We start from the raw sequence: 18,169 nt of genomic DNA, 5'->3' as shown, positions 1-18,169 counted from the left end.
TTTCACAACGCGTCCCTTACAACGCAAGTCGTTACCGCGTTGGGGGCTCGGATTGAGAATAGTATAATTTACTATTCTAACACCATTCCCCGTGGACACTAGGGAAGGTGTTGGAATAGTAAATATACTATTCTTAATCCTCTAGCGCCCTCCAGCGCAAGTCGTGGTTACGACTTGCTTTGTAACGGACACGTTGTGAAAGCATTGCGGAGTAAAATCCGGGTTGTAAAGGATGTTCCCCCCTTGATGTCTCTCTTTAGTGCCAGCCTGAGACCGGAAATGCAGAACAATGCATACAGACAAAGGGGAAGCCAAACCGCTTCACTGCAGCATCAGGAGCTCATATTTTCAAAATGGCTCCAGAATCAACCAAAGCTCAAGGCAACCTTAGAATGTGCAGATTTCAATACTACAAAGGTGGAAGTGGCATCTCGATTATAGTAATGGTAAGAGGCACGCGGACAAATCTTGTGTTATTTCCTGCAACGACGCCCACAGCTGTACGGTGAATACCTACAATATGGGCACTGCAGTCTGTAGAGCAATTATAGAAGGCCCCTCTTGAGTTATTTGGTGCACACCCCACCAGACTCCTGGAAGGGCAACAGGTATACAAGACCAAAAAGCAGATTTTGATTAAAACAAGATGCAAAGCCCGTCTTCGCTGTCGGCTCCCATTGTCAACAGAGCGAAGTGCAGCGGTGGGCGGAGCCAGCCTACTCTCTGAAATTGGCTCAGCTTCAGTTCCAGTGCCTGACAATATGTAGGTAACATTAAAATGGTTCAACTGGTGAACTTTATCTGTAAAAAGTGTAGAGAAGAACAGGAGACAATAGAGGCAATTATTGTGTGTGGTGTGTCCGCCAAGAACATACTTAACAGTGTGCATTAGGATTGATTGCGTCCAACTTCAGGGATATGTCATTATCCTCATATTTACGATTAATATTATTATTCATAAAATAATGCAAATACTATTATTACGACTGCTATTACTACTAATAATGATGATGATAAAGCAATGATTTCTTGAATAGCGCTTAATGCCACAATCTTACAGCTTCGAAGCACTGTCCATATTACTTTAATAAGTGCTGAAGTTTTAAAGAAGCCTGCACAAGAAGATTTCTCCTAACTGCCTCCAAGAACAGAATGCCTCGAGACACACACTCCAACTGCCTCTGGGGAATAGTACCAGAATAATGAGTACTAAAGATGGTGTACAAAAATACATAGCAAAAATACTGACAACCAAAATATCAACACAGTAAGCATATATCGGTTGGCTTAGGTTTACTAAACTTAACTTCAAATACATGTATATTAAAAATAGATATCTCTTCACAGTACATAAATGTGGAGTTAAGAAAAGTACTTTTGTACCTAAATAAATGCATACCTTGCTGATATTTTTGCTGTTAGTACTTTTTCTATAATATATATGTGGCACAATACTATTGTAGGTGATATTGTGCCAAACAAGTTCTCCAAGTGCAGCAACATCAAAACATTGAAGGAGAAACTAAATGGTAACCCTACTCATGAGAACTTTGAACAAGGTCCACTACTCCCTCTCTCCCGAAGGGCAAACAAAGAGATTTCTCTTTGCACAGAATTCCACTACACTCAAATATTTCCCCATAAGGGGTGGGCAGAGTATTGTTTGACTGGAAAACCGTGTTCTGCATTTGGCGTTAAAGAAGTCCATCACATTAATAATAATTATACATTGTACTACTGTGGATATTATTATGAGTAGATAACAATTGCCATCAATATTACCACTTTTTCTGTAGAATGTGTACACAAACGTCACACAAAAATTCATAAAATTGTAAAAAAGAGGGTGACATCACTGGCCATCTCTAAATTGTAGTAATGTGGGGGCATATCATCAAGACAATTATCGCTGCTTTAGCGGCCGTTTTCGGCCAGAAAGCGGCGATAATTATATCGCCCTATTAGCAAGGTCACGCTATCGCGTGAATCCTTGCCTCAGCACCCTTTCACTTAACGCCCAGCTTTGCATCCCTAATGAGATGGAAAGTGGGCTCTCCTTCCCAGAATAACGGGAGAAATGTCGCTAACCGACATTTTTCCTATTATCTAGCCTCACGCTAACCTGCAGAGTGATAAGAAAAGTAGCGCTAACCTTGGTTATCGCTACTTTCCTTATGCCTGCTTTTCATCTGATTTAGCTATGATATTATATGGAAGGTGGATATCATGGCTAAGTCTGCCCAGTCTTTGCTGATATGCCCCGTGGTCACGTATGTGTGCCACTTTAATAACAATTGACATCTTTAAAAATAGTAAAGTAATGAAATTGGAATGTCTGTGTAAATGGCGCCTAATAATTGAAGAATGGTGTGACTGAGGCAAATCGACTGAACCAATTAAATTAGGCACTGGTGGCGTCAGCCTCGTTTGTGTTTTCAAACAAAATACGGCCTTCAAGGTCAGATTTTCAGACGGCTGATGGCGCTAAACAACCGGCACACAAAAGTGCTTTCAAATGACTGCACGGGGACAGAGACCTTTAGATTTGTTTTTTATTACAAAATTTCTTTCAGAAAATTAAATACGCCACCGCTGCTTACTGAGCGTGCACACATATTTTAGTCAAACCAAGCATAACTTTGCCTAATTGGGCTGGTATTACGTGTCTGTGTTTGTACAAGGGCAGCAGTTCCAATTAGTAAACATGCATTCATTACAAAAGCCACATTCGTTGTAGAAGCATTCCTTTGTTGTTAGGTTTACTGTGACTGTGGGTGGGGCCGACTGAGCACTGAATGCAATTATTTATTTCATTGAATGAGCTAGGGGTGACATTCCGAAAACTAGTGGCATGCAGACATCCGGGAACTTGCTCTCCTCGGCTAACAAACTAATGTAGGGTTCTAGACTTATCAAAGTCAACTTGACACTTTGTAGCATTCTGTCCAACACTTCTGTTTCAGTGAATTACTTTAGTAAACAGACCCCAAAATGTAGTCTGGACACCAGAAACTTGGACCAACTGATTATTAATTACGTTTTTTAAATGTATTTAAACAGTTTTATATAGCGCATATCAGTCCCAAAGAATCACAAGATGCTTTACTTAATAATAGAAAAACGCATAGAGATAGTTTTGTTAATTAACCTTTTTGTCCTTCCATGAACTGCTCCAGAACTGATGCCAGATATCAAGTGGCTTACGGACAAGCGGGTAGCTGGTGGTGGCATATATATATTTACTAGCCAATCCTAATGTTAAATGTGGTGCCATTGAGTGAAATTTCCATAAGGGGGCAGCATCCTAAAACTAAAGCGGATGCTAACATAATTATCACAGTGTCAGGCTATTATTGCTAATTCACAGAGAAGAAGCGAGTAGCAGAGAGCTCCCAACATGGCTGCAGTGGCGTCACTAGCGTTGGTGTCACCCAGTGCGGGTAACTCATGGTGTCACCCCCTCACGACTTACATCATGAATCCATGATGCCCCCAGATACCCTTACACGGCTTTACACAGGGACTAAAATGGACATGGCACCCGCATGTCATGTGCAGCTACACACATGTCCTGGACAGTACAGGACACACACACTACGCATGGCACCGGTCTACCCTTGCCCAATCAGACACAGGTTTACTGGCAGCACAAGAACCCTACATGCCCGGTCAGGGCTACACTGTTTCCGGGCATAGCATGTTACGTCTGCACGGACTCAGAAAGATGCCCACAGTAACTTATGGAAACATGACACCCACGTGCAACTCATAGTCAGTGGGCAGTACGTTACACTTGCACACACTAGCGCAACTACAGACCAAAGCAGTTTACTGGGTATATCGCACGCTCAGACACAAGGAGCACAAGTTGTAATCGCCAAAGGGCATACTTTCAAACACAGCGAAGGGAAGAATGGGGGTGCCACTTACCAGCTGCAGAGGAAGACAAGCGTGCAGCTGGCGCTGCAAAACCCTGATTCACTTCCCCTGGTCGGTTAGCCAGAGTTCAGCCTGCAGGGACTTCTTTTTCCTTTGGTTTTCCTGAAATGATTCCTCTTGCCCGCATCGCATGAATCTCAGGGGCGAAATCCATCCTCCCCTTTCTTGGTGTTGGGTCGGGTAAGATTTCTGAGGCCTTGGAGTGTTTAGCACGCCACTTTTCTCTTGTAACACACTGTTTAATACCTCTCACATTTTGTTTGCTTTTGATACTTGCACAAGTGCCACCATTGCCTATGTAGCGTTTATTCTTGTGCTTGAGTGTATGCCATATTATGCAGTATTATACCTCTAATTGTTCTTTGTTTTCTCTTGTAACCTGCACACATGTCACTTTTTCCTCCTGTAATGCACCGTTTGCTACCTCATGTATTTTGTTTGCTCACAATTGTCACTTTTGCCACATGTAACTTAACGTCTGCTTATGTAATTTGTTCACGTGTTATTTTCTCCTCGTGTATCATTACAGTTCCTATTGTGAAGCGCTCTGATGCCTTCTGGTAAAGTCTGCGCTGTACAGAAACGCATAAATAAACTGTTGGGGCTCGAGGACCGGCTACTGCAGGAAGGGCTGGGGCAGGGGCCCTCTGAATGTCTCCCCCTGGAGCGTTAGGACTAGGAGAGGCAGGAGAAAGCCATCCATCATCACTGTGGAGACAGGCATGGGCAGCGCGTTGGAGACAGGCATGGGCAGCACTGCCTCTGCTTCCGCATTCCGCCTCCCAGAACAATATAACATATATATATATATAACAGAAACAGGAGCCCTCGTTGCCTGGCACGATGAGCCAGGAGGCCAGGCTTCTGGAGAGCATTAGCAGCCCGCGCTGTTAACACTTGCAGAGCTACCAAGGTTTTGGATCTCTTTGTGTGACATTTTCATAATTTCAGTGCAATTATGAGTGACACTTTCTCGCGAGCAAAATCAAGCAATGAAGACGAGTGAAACATATAAATATCAGAAATGACACCCATTTGAGCAACAAGAAACTCCAAGATCTTAAAACTGCTCCAAAACACCAGAAATGGAGGTAGTAATCTAGTGCCCTTGTAACCTCAGAGCCGACCCAACAACATCATCCATGAACAGTGAGTTACATCATAAATGCCGGTCTCATTAGTGAGCACCCACTCTGAAAGGCAGCTGACTGATCCCGCCACTCTGCCATTAATGCGTCTGGCACACACTCAGGGTGGCTGCTACTTACTTGTTCAACACTTTGCAGCAGGCACCGGGACTGTGTCTCTCAACTCAAAATGCCCTCCTAATATTACCAAATGTTTGTCCCCGATGTAGCTTGATTGGTCAGTGTGTATTATTTACGTAAGGAACAATGTAAGTCTATCAGCCAGGATTTTCACATAAATTTTGATGTCAAGGTATAATAATGTTATTTGTCTGTATGATCATCTTTTCATAGGAGATCTCTATCTGGGTTATGCAGGACGGTAATATCTGTATAATACATGTTTCGAGTCGCTATTCCCATATTGGCATATTTAAAAAAACCTGTGACTGGTAATATATAAAATGATTCGACATGGTGTCAAAGTCGATGCCTCTCCATATGGCAAAACGCAGTGCACATAAACGTATTTGAGCAGAATGAGTTAAAATAATAGTAACATTACTTTGGCTAGGGCAAAGACTGCATTCTTTAAAATGAAATGTAACGTAGTAGATATTGTTATGCATGTTCTTCAGTTTGTGAAAAGAAAAAACAATGACCGTAATATGCATTTTTTCCTATGAAGCACGGTCCATAAAATATACAGGATCGAAGTTTTTCATACCATAAAACTAGTAAATCGTGTCGAAATTTGATTCCGAATAACTTAACAAGGGACTCCAGTAAAAAAATCAGCTCCAGTTCCCCTAATCACATCTCCGTTTCTTGCAGCCTGCACACATTTTACTAATAAAGTGTACTTACAATGTCAGGCTTGGTTTTCTATTCAGCTACCAGGGTTCATTAAAGATAGCAGCCAGGCTCCTCAGGACCCGAGCAACTGACCCCCGCACTCGGTTGGCAGTCTGGTCAGTGTGACAAGTCTGTGCAGTGCTGGCAGCCCCGGGCTGCTGCACAGCGGGGTGAAGCTCAGGCACAGAGTATGCTAGAGAGTGAGACTCGGACCCCAGGCTCGGCAATTTCAATAGTATTTTTAGCGGGTGGCGGCCATATCTGTAAAGAACAAGAAGCAGATACATTTTTAAAACGTCAAGTCCGGGAGCCACGTCACGACGTGAGTGACGTTTCGAACGTCATTGACGATGCCGAAGTCATAGCCTAATTGGGACAATAATCTTGGCTGGGGGCCGGGTAAGGGTCGACTGACAGAAATATTACTTTGCATTTTGGTGTCACGGACTCCGTGACACCAAAATGCTTAATAATATTACTGTCACTCTGTCGAACCTTACCCGGCCGCCGGCCAAGATTATTGTTGGCACAGACCATGGTGTCACCCCTTTTGATGATGTCACCCGGTGCGGTCCGCACCCCCCGCACCCCCCTAGTGACGCCACTGCATGGCTGCCAGATTTTGGGTATGGGGGTTTGTGAACAAGAGCTATTTATTTGTATACTATCTACTGTATGGGTTGTGTGATTTTCCAGCATGACTGCCCCCTTGAGGAATCCCCAGCTCTCTGTAGTCTATTGAGGGCTTTAAGTGGGCTAGGTCTCACCAGTGCTGGGCACCGGCAGTTTTTTAAAGGGGGCCTCGAAACGGGTCTCTATCGGGCTCTGTTTTGTGCCCTGGCACAGGCGGTCCTTTTTTTCTGACTGCAGTGACAGCAGGCACATCAATTTCCGCTGCTCACCCTGCTCACTTCTCAGTTGTGGAGAAATGACTGCATGACGTCATGCCAGGTGAGCACATAGATGTGCGCTGCTCACTTCTCACTAGTGGAGAAGTTACGGCATGACGTCATGCCAGGTGAGCGTTGTAGGGGAAGGGAAATCCTTTCAAGAAAATTATTTTCTCTGTGGATTTCCCTTCTCTTTTTGAAACTCAGGAGCAGCAACATTGTCCTGGTGTCACCAGGGCTTTAAGTGGAAGCTTTTTCAATATAATATAACAGCCATAGTTGCTGCTTATTTTTCTTATGCAACTAACAACCATTGACAAAGCCAATAGTCCCAGCTTGTTGTAGGTATGACGTTACTTGTTGTATCATATATCTGGGTGCAATGACAGAAACAGCAAAATACAAGTCGGCCAGCACACTCTGCTAAGCACTGATTTTTAGCTTACGTGTTTTTAAGCCTCACCCTTAATTACATTTGCCACACCCCTTTGAGAGACCCCCCAGTTTTTTCATCCCACGTAAGGCTCTGAATCTATTATGTCTCCTTTTCTGTGACCCACCATCCGTCTGAGTCTCCTTAACTAGCTTAGGCAGTCAGGCGTCCATCCCCATTGGGGGCTCGGCAGATGTAGTGGGACTTCAGCTGCTTCAGAAGGCGATGCTCTATCCCCAGTGATTCCATGGCCCCCTATATTCATCAGAGTCGTTCCTCAGTTGAACATCTAGAAGCAAAGGAGACCTATGAGGTGCAAGGCTCAGAGGATGACGGGGCTATGGATGCCCCCTGTCAAAGCACCGTTTACTGATGCACCCAATTGGATCAATCAGGCATCGGCAAGTCCTTCTACACATACTCCCTGGGATGAAGCAAATACTTTGCTTCAGGCAGGAGATTGCTGTCCTGGCACAGGAAGATGAGGTCAAGTCACAGTACTCCGATGCGGGTTTCTGAGGTTCAGATATGTGAGCTCTCCTCTGTCAAGGACTAGGAGAGGAGATGTTGGTCGTAGGAGCTGGAGAAGACAGATAGAGCCTTGGGGATAGAATGCCTAGGGGAGTCATCCATCATCTTACAATATTATTGGCTGTAGGGCTCCATTTTTTTTTTAACTTGTAGCGGCTTACCACACAAGCACTATATATATATTTGTGCTTGCAACTTGGCCCCTGAAGGAGATGGAATATTCTGTGTTTTTTGTTTTTTACTAATTTTTATTGCTCTGATCTCCGACATGATATCTGCCATATAAATAAAAGACAGGTTCTTTTTCAGGGCTATAGCTCTGGACAGTGAGTTTTTAAGTATTACATAGTATCTCACCTCCAAACCCTCCATCCCCTCCTTGAGAAAGCCCTGACTGCTCCCTTTGTAAAGTTAAGTGGACCAAGAAAGTAAATACAGGGTTATTTATAGAGTTTGGCTGGTGCAGGGCATTTGTTATAATTTCAAGAGTGTCCTGTCTGCCCTATTCAGAGGTATACACTCTAATTAGGGCACAAGGACAACCAACAGATTTACCAAAAACCACGCCCAGCAGCCATTGAATCTCCAAGAGTCGAAGGAATGCTTTCACTGAGGTAAATAATTTCACAATTGGCTTTTTACGCCATTTCTTATCATTTTGCACTGTTCACATTAAGAATAAGTAAACTGCACATACTTTTGAAACCTAAATCTGTTTTCTTATCATGGTTCAAATTCTTTTCATGCAATTTTCTGCTTTAATTGTGAAGGTCTCAAATTAGGAAGATTGTACTACTTGACAGGAAGAATATTGATAGGCAAGAATATCGAGAACAGACTATCAAAAGGTAAGTTCATACGGAGGAGTATAGATTTGCTATTCCTGACTTCTCTTCCACATACCTTCGAAGAGAAATGTCTTTCGTAGGTATATATATGTGGAGTGAGATACAGAAAATCTAGACGTACCTACCTTTAATATTTTGGCCTCTGTATTTAGTACCCGCAATATTCTGACATAGATATATAGTATGCACACCATTATAAAGAGACCATTCCAGCATAATAAATGCACTTTTTGAAGTAGTCATAGTGCAGCAGGTTGTAGCGCCTGTGAATTTTAAGATAATAATATATACACCTGGTTTTTAAAAAAAAAATACTTTGGAGATTCTTAATAGATCGATGGCAGATTTCCCAGGCACTATTCTTACATATAAGAAAATAATTAAATATATATATATATGACATCACTATATCGGCAGCACTTTGCTGAGCAAAAATCATCTCTACATATGGAAGCGAATTTGAATGCCTTGTTTCATGTGTTGATTTCGTGTCAAAACATGATTTGTATTACAACGATGAAAGTGCGCTCTGGTGACCATAGTCGGTACTCAATAAAGTCCTGGCTCCTGTAGTAGTTTTTTTTTTTTTTTTTAAATGACATGTAGGGGCCAAATGTTTTGCCAAAGAGCTGCCACCAACGAATGCTGTGGTTGCCTAATCCCAAACCTATATTCCACCTTTCCTACTCCACCCTACACGCCTTGCCTGTTTAGCTCACTCTTTCTTGCAGGTTCTTCTTCACTCATGTTTGCTCCTCCTGCCAAATTCCAAGCTCTAAAGAGAAAACAATGTCCTAAAAGAGCAAATGTTCTGTTGTGGCGCTGAGAAAAGACATATTGGTGACATCACCACGCCGGCACCCGGGACCTAATAGCTAAAGACACCCGGAAGAAGGAGCTTGTCAAGTATAAATACTTGTTATGCTCGCGCGAGGCAGGGGAAGGGGCGTGGTCTCGCGCGACCATCACACAACAACTGCGTCACCGCGTCCAGCTGCAGCGCTCTTTGTAGCCGAGCCGCATTTTCCCCTTTCTAGCGCGAGCGTGCCAGCCTCCTCTCTTTCATTATGCATGGCAGTGCTAAAAATAGACCCTGATTTACGCTGCAGAGGGGGTGGGGCTGTATAATTTCAGCAGAGCCTATTGATACGAACACAATCCATCCTTTCAAAAAACTCTAACGATAAACTGCATTGTAAGCGGAGCTTTAAAGCCGTGCCCTGCAGCTTTTACAAGCTCAGCTTCGACGATTGCTGTTCCTTAAGGAGGCGGGAACCTGCTGCCAAGGGAACTATTTATAGGTACAAAGCACAGGATAACACAGGCATGTATGACTGGGACGCCCTGGTCAACTTAGGGCGACGGCTTTCTCTCAAGGGCCTGCCTTAAGCCGGAAGGGGAAACCCGTGCTAGTGCGGTGCTTCCCATAGCTGGCTAACACAAGGGCCTGTTTGCAGCTCACTGGTGGCCAGAGTGCCTAATTTATAATAGAATGAGTGTCAGTGCCCAAAGATCTGCTCAGAAACCCATAGCTGGTGCTTTTAAATGTGAAGCACCAAATTGAAAGTCTGTGTAGCCTTAATTGACCTCACGTCTTTTCCATCCACTATCAGTCACTCCATGCCCTTTTAACTCACTTGTGCAGCTTCCCGCCTTCCCCCTTTGCAGATTTTTTCCCCCTCTTTCTTTTTTTCATCCTACTTTCTCGTTTGTGTGTTTTACCCTCTTTTGCTTGTGGTCACTGTCTGATGAGGAGAAATATGTGCCGGTCTTCAAAAATGAGTGCCAGTGGGCCCCACCAGCAACCCCCAACTACCCCCAACTGACATTAAGCAACTGTTTTCCAGGGCATTGTCCCTGGTGCTGTCTGGAAGATTTGCTTACGTAAAGTTAGTTAGTGGGTACATGCACGAAGGGTAATGCGGAAAGGAAAGCAAAACTGCCAGCTAAATAATGTAGTTCCGTTGTACTCTCACCTTTCATATGAAGGGACATGCCCTCGATAACACCCCACTTAGCAATGACGTAACTCAAAATGATGGCACCCCCACAGAATGTGAAGAATATCTTATTGGCCTTGGGCTGAATATGGGCCCTTAAAAGGCTGAGGGGTAATTGAAGGGTTCAGGCCCTCCTGTGCTGCAAGGGTTTATGTTATGCTCTGTCACCTCGGCTTACAAAAGTCACCGACCCCATTGCGAACACGGCTGAACAACCGACTTGAACCCTGATGGTGCCACCACACCACTGGCATGAATGCAGGGCGAACCAACAAGAAGCACTGGCAAGTCTCTTACAGCGAGCGCGTTGAAACATTCACACGGCAGTATGATGCGCGGCACAACGCTCAAAATAAAAACATAAGTGGTACAAACTGCTACTAGAGTAAGATAATTGCTTGGAGGAGCCATGCATAATGCAGCAGGAAAAACACTACAGCTAATACCAATATGAACTACCATGACAACATATATCCAGCAACACTCGATCCGGTAATGGCAGCTTACCCTGTAATCCGGTCCAGAACAGACTGTTCCTCAAAACCTAGAGGTCTACGTGCTCACTTTTGGAGGTTGCGTTGAGACATGCAGTTTTTTTTCCCGGTAACTTACTGGAGGGACAGATTTCCATCTCTATCACCCGAACTGGACACACTGCTAGAACCAATGCTTTTAATGGGCCGGTACTCTCCGGTACGGAGTACCGGCACTTTTGAGAGGTTGAATACCTGAACTTCTGAAGAGTGGTGTAATACTTTTAATTAGAGAGTGCCGGCACTTCTCGGAACTAAGCAGGTACTCTGGTACAGTGGTACAGGGGTACCTGCACTTGTATTTTTCCATTTCAAGCACTGGCTAGAACCAAAATCTTCTTTATCGCATCCCAGTGGCGCAACCGCACACTGACATGGCCTAAATCAAAATCTGCAAAATCATTTCATGTACAATCGTTGTTTATACTTGTAAATAGACAAAATGTCCTATCCTATATTCCATTTAGGGGAGAAGGAGCCGAGTCACATTATAACACTGAAGGTAGTGAGAACAGCAGCTGGTTATAGCGCACAGAGGCACAAAGGTCAGGCACTCTTGCAAAGCAGACATTCCAATACAGGTACAATCTTGCACTAGTGGGTTCCCTTTCCTCTGATGGATGCAGAGGAACCAATGTATCCACTGCTGTGTATTGATGCTACTTTTGTGTTATTCTATCACACTCAATACTTTTTTAAAAACATTGCAGCACACGAGATTAAATGTTACTTTTAAACAAAGCAATACCTGACTTACTAACTAATGTAACAGATTCTATTTGCCCGTTGTGGGATGTACGAACTTCGGAGTTGGTGACTAGGTTGAAGAAATCGAGTATGAGTGTTATTTAGTTGGACCTGGGTGGGCTGGGAGCCAGATGGCAAAACATTTCATGTCCTTGATGGACCTTGCATTAATCATGCCCTTGATGCGCTAATTCAGGTCCTTGATGGTAAGCTAAGGCAGTGATGGGTGCACTGTATTATGAGAGCAGCTATCCAGAGGTGGCAAAGTGTGACAGGAATCTTTAGGCATAGATGTTGTGTGACCAGGCGTGGCCCATGCAGGTAAGAGCAGGGGGCAGGGTAGGAGGGGGATTCGACATTCGACGACGAGGGAAACTTAAATACATTTTTTTTTAAATGGCTTTCTTTTTTTAAACTAAATTTCCCTCGTTGTATGTTGAATTTCCTCCCCACCCCACCCACCGCTCTTACTTGCCAATTTGAGCATTCTCATACAAACCCTTGGATATGACTACTCAATGGCCTTGTAAAATTGATTCTCCTCCTCAGGAGGACAGTTTGTTGCCGGCCATACACCAAGATTGCATACTGAAAGATACTGACCTAGCAGAAAGCATCCAACTGTTATTCTGTAAACAAGGAAAATAACCCACCCAGCAATGGCTGTTCAGTAGACCTCGAATGATATCCACTACTGCTGACATAGAGAAATTAACTGCAAAGTTCCTTGTACTCCTCTGCAACAATAACATATCATGTCAGTTTAAAGCTTCAAATCTCTACAAAATAAACCAAAAAACATGCTGAAAGCTGGAGAAGATAACCACACAGGGTGATGTGCACATCTTCAATTGGAAGAAGAAAGACCCAAAATCACACGACCTGGACCTGCTAGCAGAAGACATTGAAGAAAGATGCACTACCAACTAGAAAACAAAGATACAGTCTCAAATCAAAGAGAAGAAATGTATTCCACCTGCGATTGTACCTGAAATAGCCATTTCAGAAGTCCTGGAGTTAATTGGAAATGTGGATGCATACTAAGTCATTAAAAAGGGCACAACTGCGATTAAATGTCAGTAGGTTTCCCAGCATTTCATGGTCACTGCTGCACTTTCACTCATGTTGCTAACTGGATCTTAGCATGAGCATGGAACCTTCTCTCTGTGGTACAGGGAGTCATTGACATGCCAGGTATAACTAGCTCACTTGTTTGCAAGGATCAAAGTCTCAATTTTAAGATTAAACGTAGTAAGGATATTTTTAGTAAGTTGTATCACATATATAGGTCAGTTCCTTTCACCGTCCTCTTTCAGAAACACAACATTGTGTTAGGAGTCACAGGGATGAAGTGCTGGCATTGCTGGAAAGGGAATGGTCATCATCTTTTTATGGCCAACTCTTCAAGTTGGGCAAGTATAGAGCTGTACTGGTGATTTTACAAGTCATAACTATTGTAATGGTTGGGGTCACTACTCATACATATTTTGACATTTAGGATAAGCTTCTCAGAAAAGTATGCACAATGAAAGGCCACACAATGTCGTCAGATAGCCCCACAAAAGACACATTTAAGGAGTTCACTAAAGTCAACGATGAAAACTCAAGTTGTCATGGAAACTCCAAACACACCAAAGGTACTGCTTGATTCATGTAGATGTCAATGCAAGTACTGTAGGTGTTCCTTGCATTTATTACGTGGGAAGTTGTTTGGAGTAAGCTGTGAACTGTGCCTGTGTTTATGTGCATGTAATTTTTCCAAACCACAATAGAGTGCAAGGTGAATACATGTGCTTGTTTTTTTGGTAACCACCTCACTCCAGGTCACCACAGACACTGTTTTTCATGTACAAATCAATAATGTAATGTGTGTTTTTCTACCTAATTCAATGGAAGCAATCCAAGAATTAAACTCAAAGAATGTATTAGGCAATCAACCAAAAGTCCAGAACTGTCACAGTGCCAGTAATGACCTAGAGAGAGGTAGACACCCCTGGATTCCCATCAGAGGTTTGTTTTTTCCTTAAATGGTACAATATTACTTACACATATCAATATATTGGAGTACACCAGGAAAAGGTCAGTGGTGTTGGCTGATGCCACAAACTAACTTTTGGCGTATTGCTTCAAAAACTAGCTGCATAACAAACTCTGAGACTCATAAGTCAATGTAGAGATTCAAGAAATGGTGGCTGAAAGGAGCATGGACTGCAGTTGTATGCTATACTTCTGGCACATGTGCCAATCCCTCTTCTCCTGTCATAACTTGGTTCCTTATTTCTCACTACAGAGTGGGCATGGTTTATCTATTCAGGCTATTTAGTCTCTTTTTGGGACTGGGCCATACTGGTGTAATTGGGTTGGTCAGTTTGTGTGTGGTGGTGAATGAGCTACAAACAGATGGACAGGAATGTGGCCCTGAATAATTATCAGTGAATTAGATTAAATCAAGAATTCCATTAATCTATTTTGTGTCCATCCAAGCACCCTTGGAACCACCTCATCCACCAATAGGAACAGGGTACCCTAATTAATGCCATGCTCTTGTGTTAGCCACCTGCCTGCACATAAACAATCTTTAAAGGCGATTTGCTCCTTCTATGTATGCTGCAGAATGTTTGAGGCAGTGACCTGGCCTCCTGGGGCAGAGACCTCAGCGAGAGTCTTTTGCAAAATCTGCAGAATATGTAATTACTTTCATAATATTCTTTTAGCTTGGTGTGTTATTATTCTCACAGTCAGTTGTGGGAAAAGAGTGTGTGCCAAGGCCAGAAAACCTTGAGGAATAAATGAAGGGGAGTATTTACGAGTGGAGTTGCATCGCTCTTGCACCATGCAATGTGATGCAATAGCGACGCAAGTCCTAAATGAGATATATAAAGCCACACAAGGCCACTTTGCATTGCCCTGAGTGGCTCCGTACATCTGGAGTAAAGCAAGGCAGCGCAAATCCCTGCATTGCCTTACTGTGCCCTAGGAAGGCATTCTATGGGCTGTGTGTGGGTGTTCCTATGGTTTCTTGATGCATTCCCAGATTTACCAGAACTGGTAATCCTGGGAATGCTCCTAAAAGATACGCCTTCCCAGGGTAGGCATAACAAGGAGAAATATCTATATTTACTACCGCATGCATTGTGCAGCACACATTAAAAGAGGAATATGCCTCTCATGATTGTGCCCCTTCAGTGGCGTAGCTGGGGTGTGGTGGGGTGGGGTGTGGTCCGCCCCGCGTCACTATTTGGGGGGCGGGCATGAGTGCAAGGTAAGTTTTTTTAAATTTGTTCTCCCGCCCTCCCATTCTCAGATCCCTGCCACGTCCCCCACCAGCCCCCCGCTCGTTGGTGTCTTCCGCCAGCACTCCTACCCCCTCCTACGACACAGGGAGGCAAATGAATAGATCGCCCTGGGCATTCAAAGCTCTAGGTATACCACTGTGCCCCTTCCTGCACAAAAACAATCCTACATGCACCAGAGGCACCCTTGCACCTGCCGAAAGGGCGCCAGTGCAGGGGAAAAGGCAGGAATGTGCGGTATTGACTTAAATACAGCACATTCATGCGCTTTTTCTGTCACACAGTGCAGCACAGCAAGCTGACTTACTGCACTGCACTGCACTGCACTGCGTGACACGTTTGAAAATAATCCCCTTAGTATGGAAATATATCAAAGCTGGCTAAATTCCGAACCATTCTCCTTGGACTCCTTCCATTGTCTATTTGGTTCTAAATATACAACTACAAGGCCTACAATGCAATGGAAGACCAGAGAATAAGGATGTATCATTGGTAGAAAGTTGAGAAATATTGTTGCTGCTTTGCTAAAGTGCACCACAACACACATTTTAAGACTTATCTTAGGAACTATTTTGTGAAAGAAAGGGATGTAAAATGAAATCTAAGGTTTTATACAGATACAAATAGTCGGAACATGTCACTGATAATCACCAGTGCTCTGTCTAGACACTACAGCAGTGATGCAATCAGCTATGTACGGCACAAGAGTTACTAGAAATCACTTTGTGGATTATCAACTGTGGTGGCTGGCCTCGACAGGGGGGCAGGCATGCACAAAATAAATAATAAAAATTTAAAAATACAGAAAGTGACTTCCTCTGCTCCGGTCCTCTTCTTTCCACTCGAACTGGATGCAGCAACTCCCTTGACCAATCCTGGCACTGCTCTCATGCTGCATCAGAGCAGTAGCCTGATTGGAAGGAGCAGTCTCACTGGTGCTCCATGGCACTCTGTAGGCCTGCACATGCTCTAATCCAGCTGTCTCAAGACAGCTGTTGCAGATGTTTAAAGTGCTAATGCAAGGCTGACCATCGCAAGACAGCTGGCCAAAAAGACATGCGCACTTTGAAACAGTGAATAGACAACTCACCCCCCCCCCCCCTCCCTGCAGTTGTCACTCAGCAGCAGCCACACCCCGTCCTGATGCTCTGTTCCGGACGGGGGAAGGAAAATGAAATGATAATAAATGACCATTTTATTTTTCACCTCTAGGGTTTCGGGGGTTTTAAATGGGGGCGATGCTCCACTGCTCCAACGGAGGGGCCACCCCTGATTATCAATGGGATAATAAGCCACCATATCACCTGATTTCACGATAACTATATGTGTGTAGTGTATATTTAGCAGACAGGTAGATCTTGTCAGTATGGAGAAGAGTCTAGGCAACCAAGGAATGTGTCCATGTATGAGAACAATATGTAAAGTAATCTACATTGGGCTATATAGTGTGTGCCACACTCTTGATACCCACAAATGCACTCATTTTAAAAGCCCGTTACAGCTGGTGTTCTAATTGGTGTGGCTTCTAGGGAGACTTTGAATAGGGCATGCTAGTTTCTACAGGGGCATAAATGACCCCAACACGAGGGGCACATTAGAATCCTGTCCCACTAAGCAATATTCCAAAGGAAAGAGAGGATGTCTCCCAAAAACATATGGAAACATATGTGGGTTGTGCTGCTGGCCAGGACGGATTTCACTCCTTAAGAGAGGTGTGTAAGCTGAAATTTGTGCACATCTCCTTACCTCCATGTCACCCTACTCCCCTTATGAATACCATGCGTTCATGTTTATGCTCTGGGCGTGGTCCATATTGCATTAATATCAATTATCAATATTCCACAGTGTGATCTCAAAAGACGCGTAACACAAAAAAAGTCGGGTGCATGTTCACTAACCTCTTGGGAGACGTCAGGGGCGGCCATGGTTGGAGTTTCGGTGGTGGTTTCTGCCTGCCCTAGGACCTTCATTTGCAAGAGTGAAAAAAGCAAAACTAAGTCACCTTCAAGCACTGACTTACACCAATTGACACGTATTTCTAAATATACTAGGCTCGTGGAGACTGCCAATCTCAGTCATCAGTCAATGTGACATATGCGAGCCGGCGACTGAGCGCTGACACGTCACACTTCAGTTGAGAGATGAACAGGGATTGATGTGTCTGGCCAAGATTGCTTCTTTCAAAATCCAGAAATACCAGATAGAGTTATGTACAAACAATAGGAAAATATATATATATAGTAATCAACGGCATAGCGATACAATAATTAATTATATGTGCTAAATAATTGACTATACAATAATATAGTTATTAAATAGATAAATAATTTAACTGACATGGTTGGGTAGAGTATTACAAATCAGATCATTTAAACCAAGTGCTTCCAAAGAACAATAAATATTTAAAGGTTTTACCCAAACATGACAGGAAGACAGAGATAGATAAGGGATGGATGGATGATGGACGGACGGATGGGTGGACGGATGGACGGATGGATGGATGGCATAAATCGGCATACGCCAACAGATTCATAAACCGACAGCAGAAAAACAGATAGACAAATGTTCTAGGAAATGAAGAGTTCACTCTTTTCCCTTCGAATTAGCCAAATTAGCCTCTCTTTCTGAAAAGTGAAAAATGATACTTCGGCCAGGATGAACACGGAACCAAATGTCATGCGCCAGTATCATGTGGCACCATTTTATGAAGCCAACTGCAATAATATTTATGTGGCATCTTGAAAATCAAGGGAGGCACAACGAGTGTAGGCTACAAGAAGAGAGTCTTTGAGGCAGGAATGACTCTGCTTCAGCAGAGATGTAAATGTCACATGGCCATTTATCATTTTCAGAGCCCGTGGAAATATAGATCAGATTTCTGTGTGTTGGACGGAAAAGGTGCAGCTCCCAAGCGGATTATCACGAGACTGGGGATGTTCACTTGATGTAAGGGTACATGTTGAATTACTCTCA

The 18,169-nt window shown here is 43.6% G+C and overlaps 1 protein-coding gene across 3 annotated transcripts in view; it reads right to left on the bottom strand.

Annotated features, from left to right (window-relative positions):
• Window positions 1–18,169, bottom strand: part of ANK2 (ankyrin 2) — a 1,987,506-nt gene that overhangs the window by 1,173,514 nt on the left and 795,823 nt on the right. Inside the window, exon 3 of one of the 3 annotated variants that reach the window (XM_078676733.1) lies at window positions 17,095–17,160. The exons of the other annotated variants lie outside the window; for them this stretch is intronic. Coding sequence (XP_078532859.1) covers window positions 17,095–17,160 — 66 coding nt within the window. The remainder of the gene's footprint in view (window positions 1–17,094; window positions 17,161–18,169) is intronic. 3 annotated transcript variants of the gene reach the window in all.

The sequence above is a fragment of the Lissotriton helveticus genome, chromosome 2_1 (genome assembly GCF_964261635.1).
Source record: "Lissotriton helveticus chromosome 2_1, aLisHel1.1, whole genome shotgun sequence".
Taxonomy (NCBI): domain Eukaryota; kingdom Metazoa; phylum Chordata; class Amphibia; order Caudata; family Salamandridae; genus Lissotriton; species Lissotriton helveticus.
This window is presented reverse-complemented; position numbering and strand designations above follow the sequence as displayed.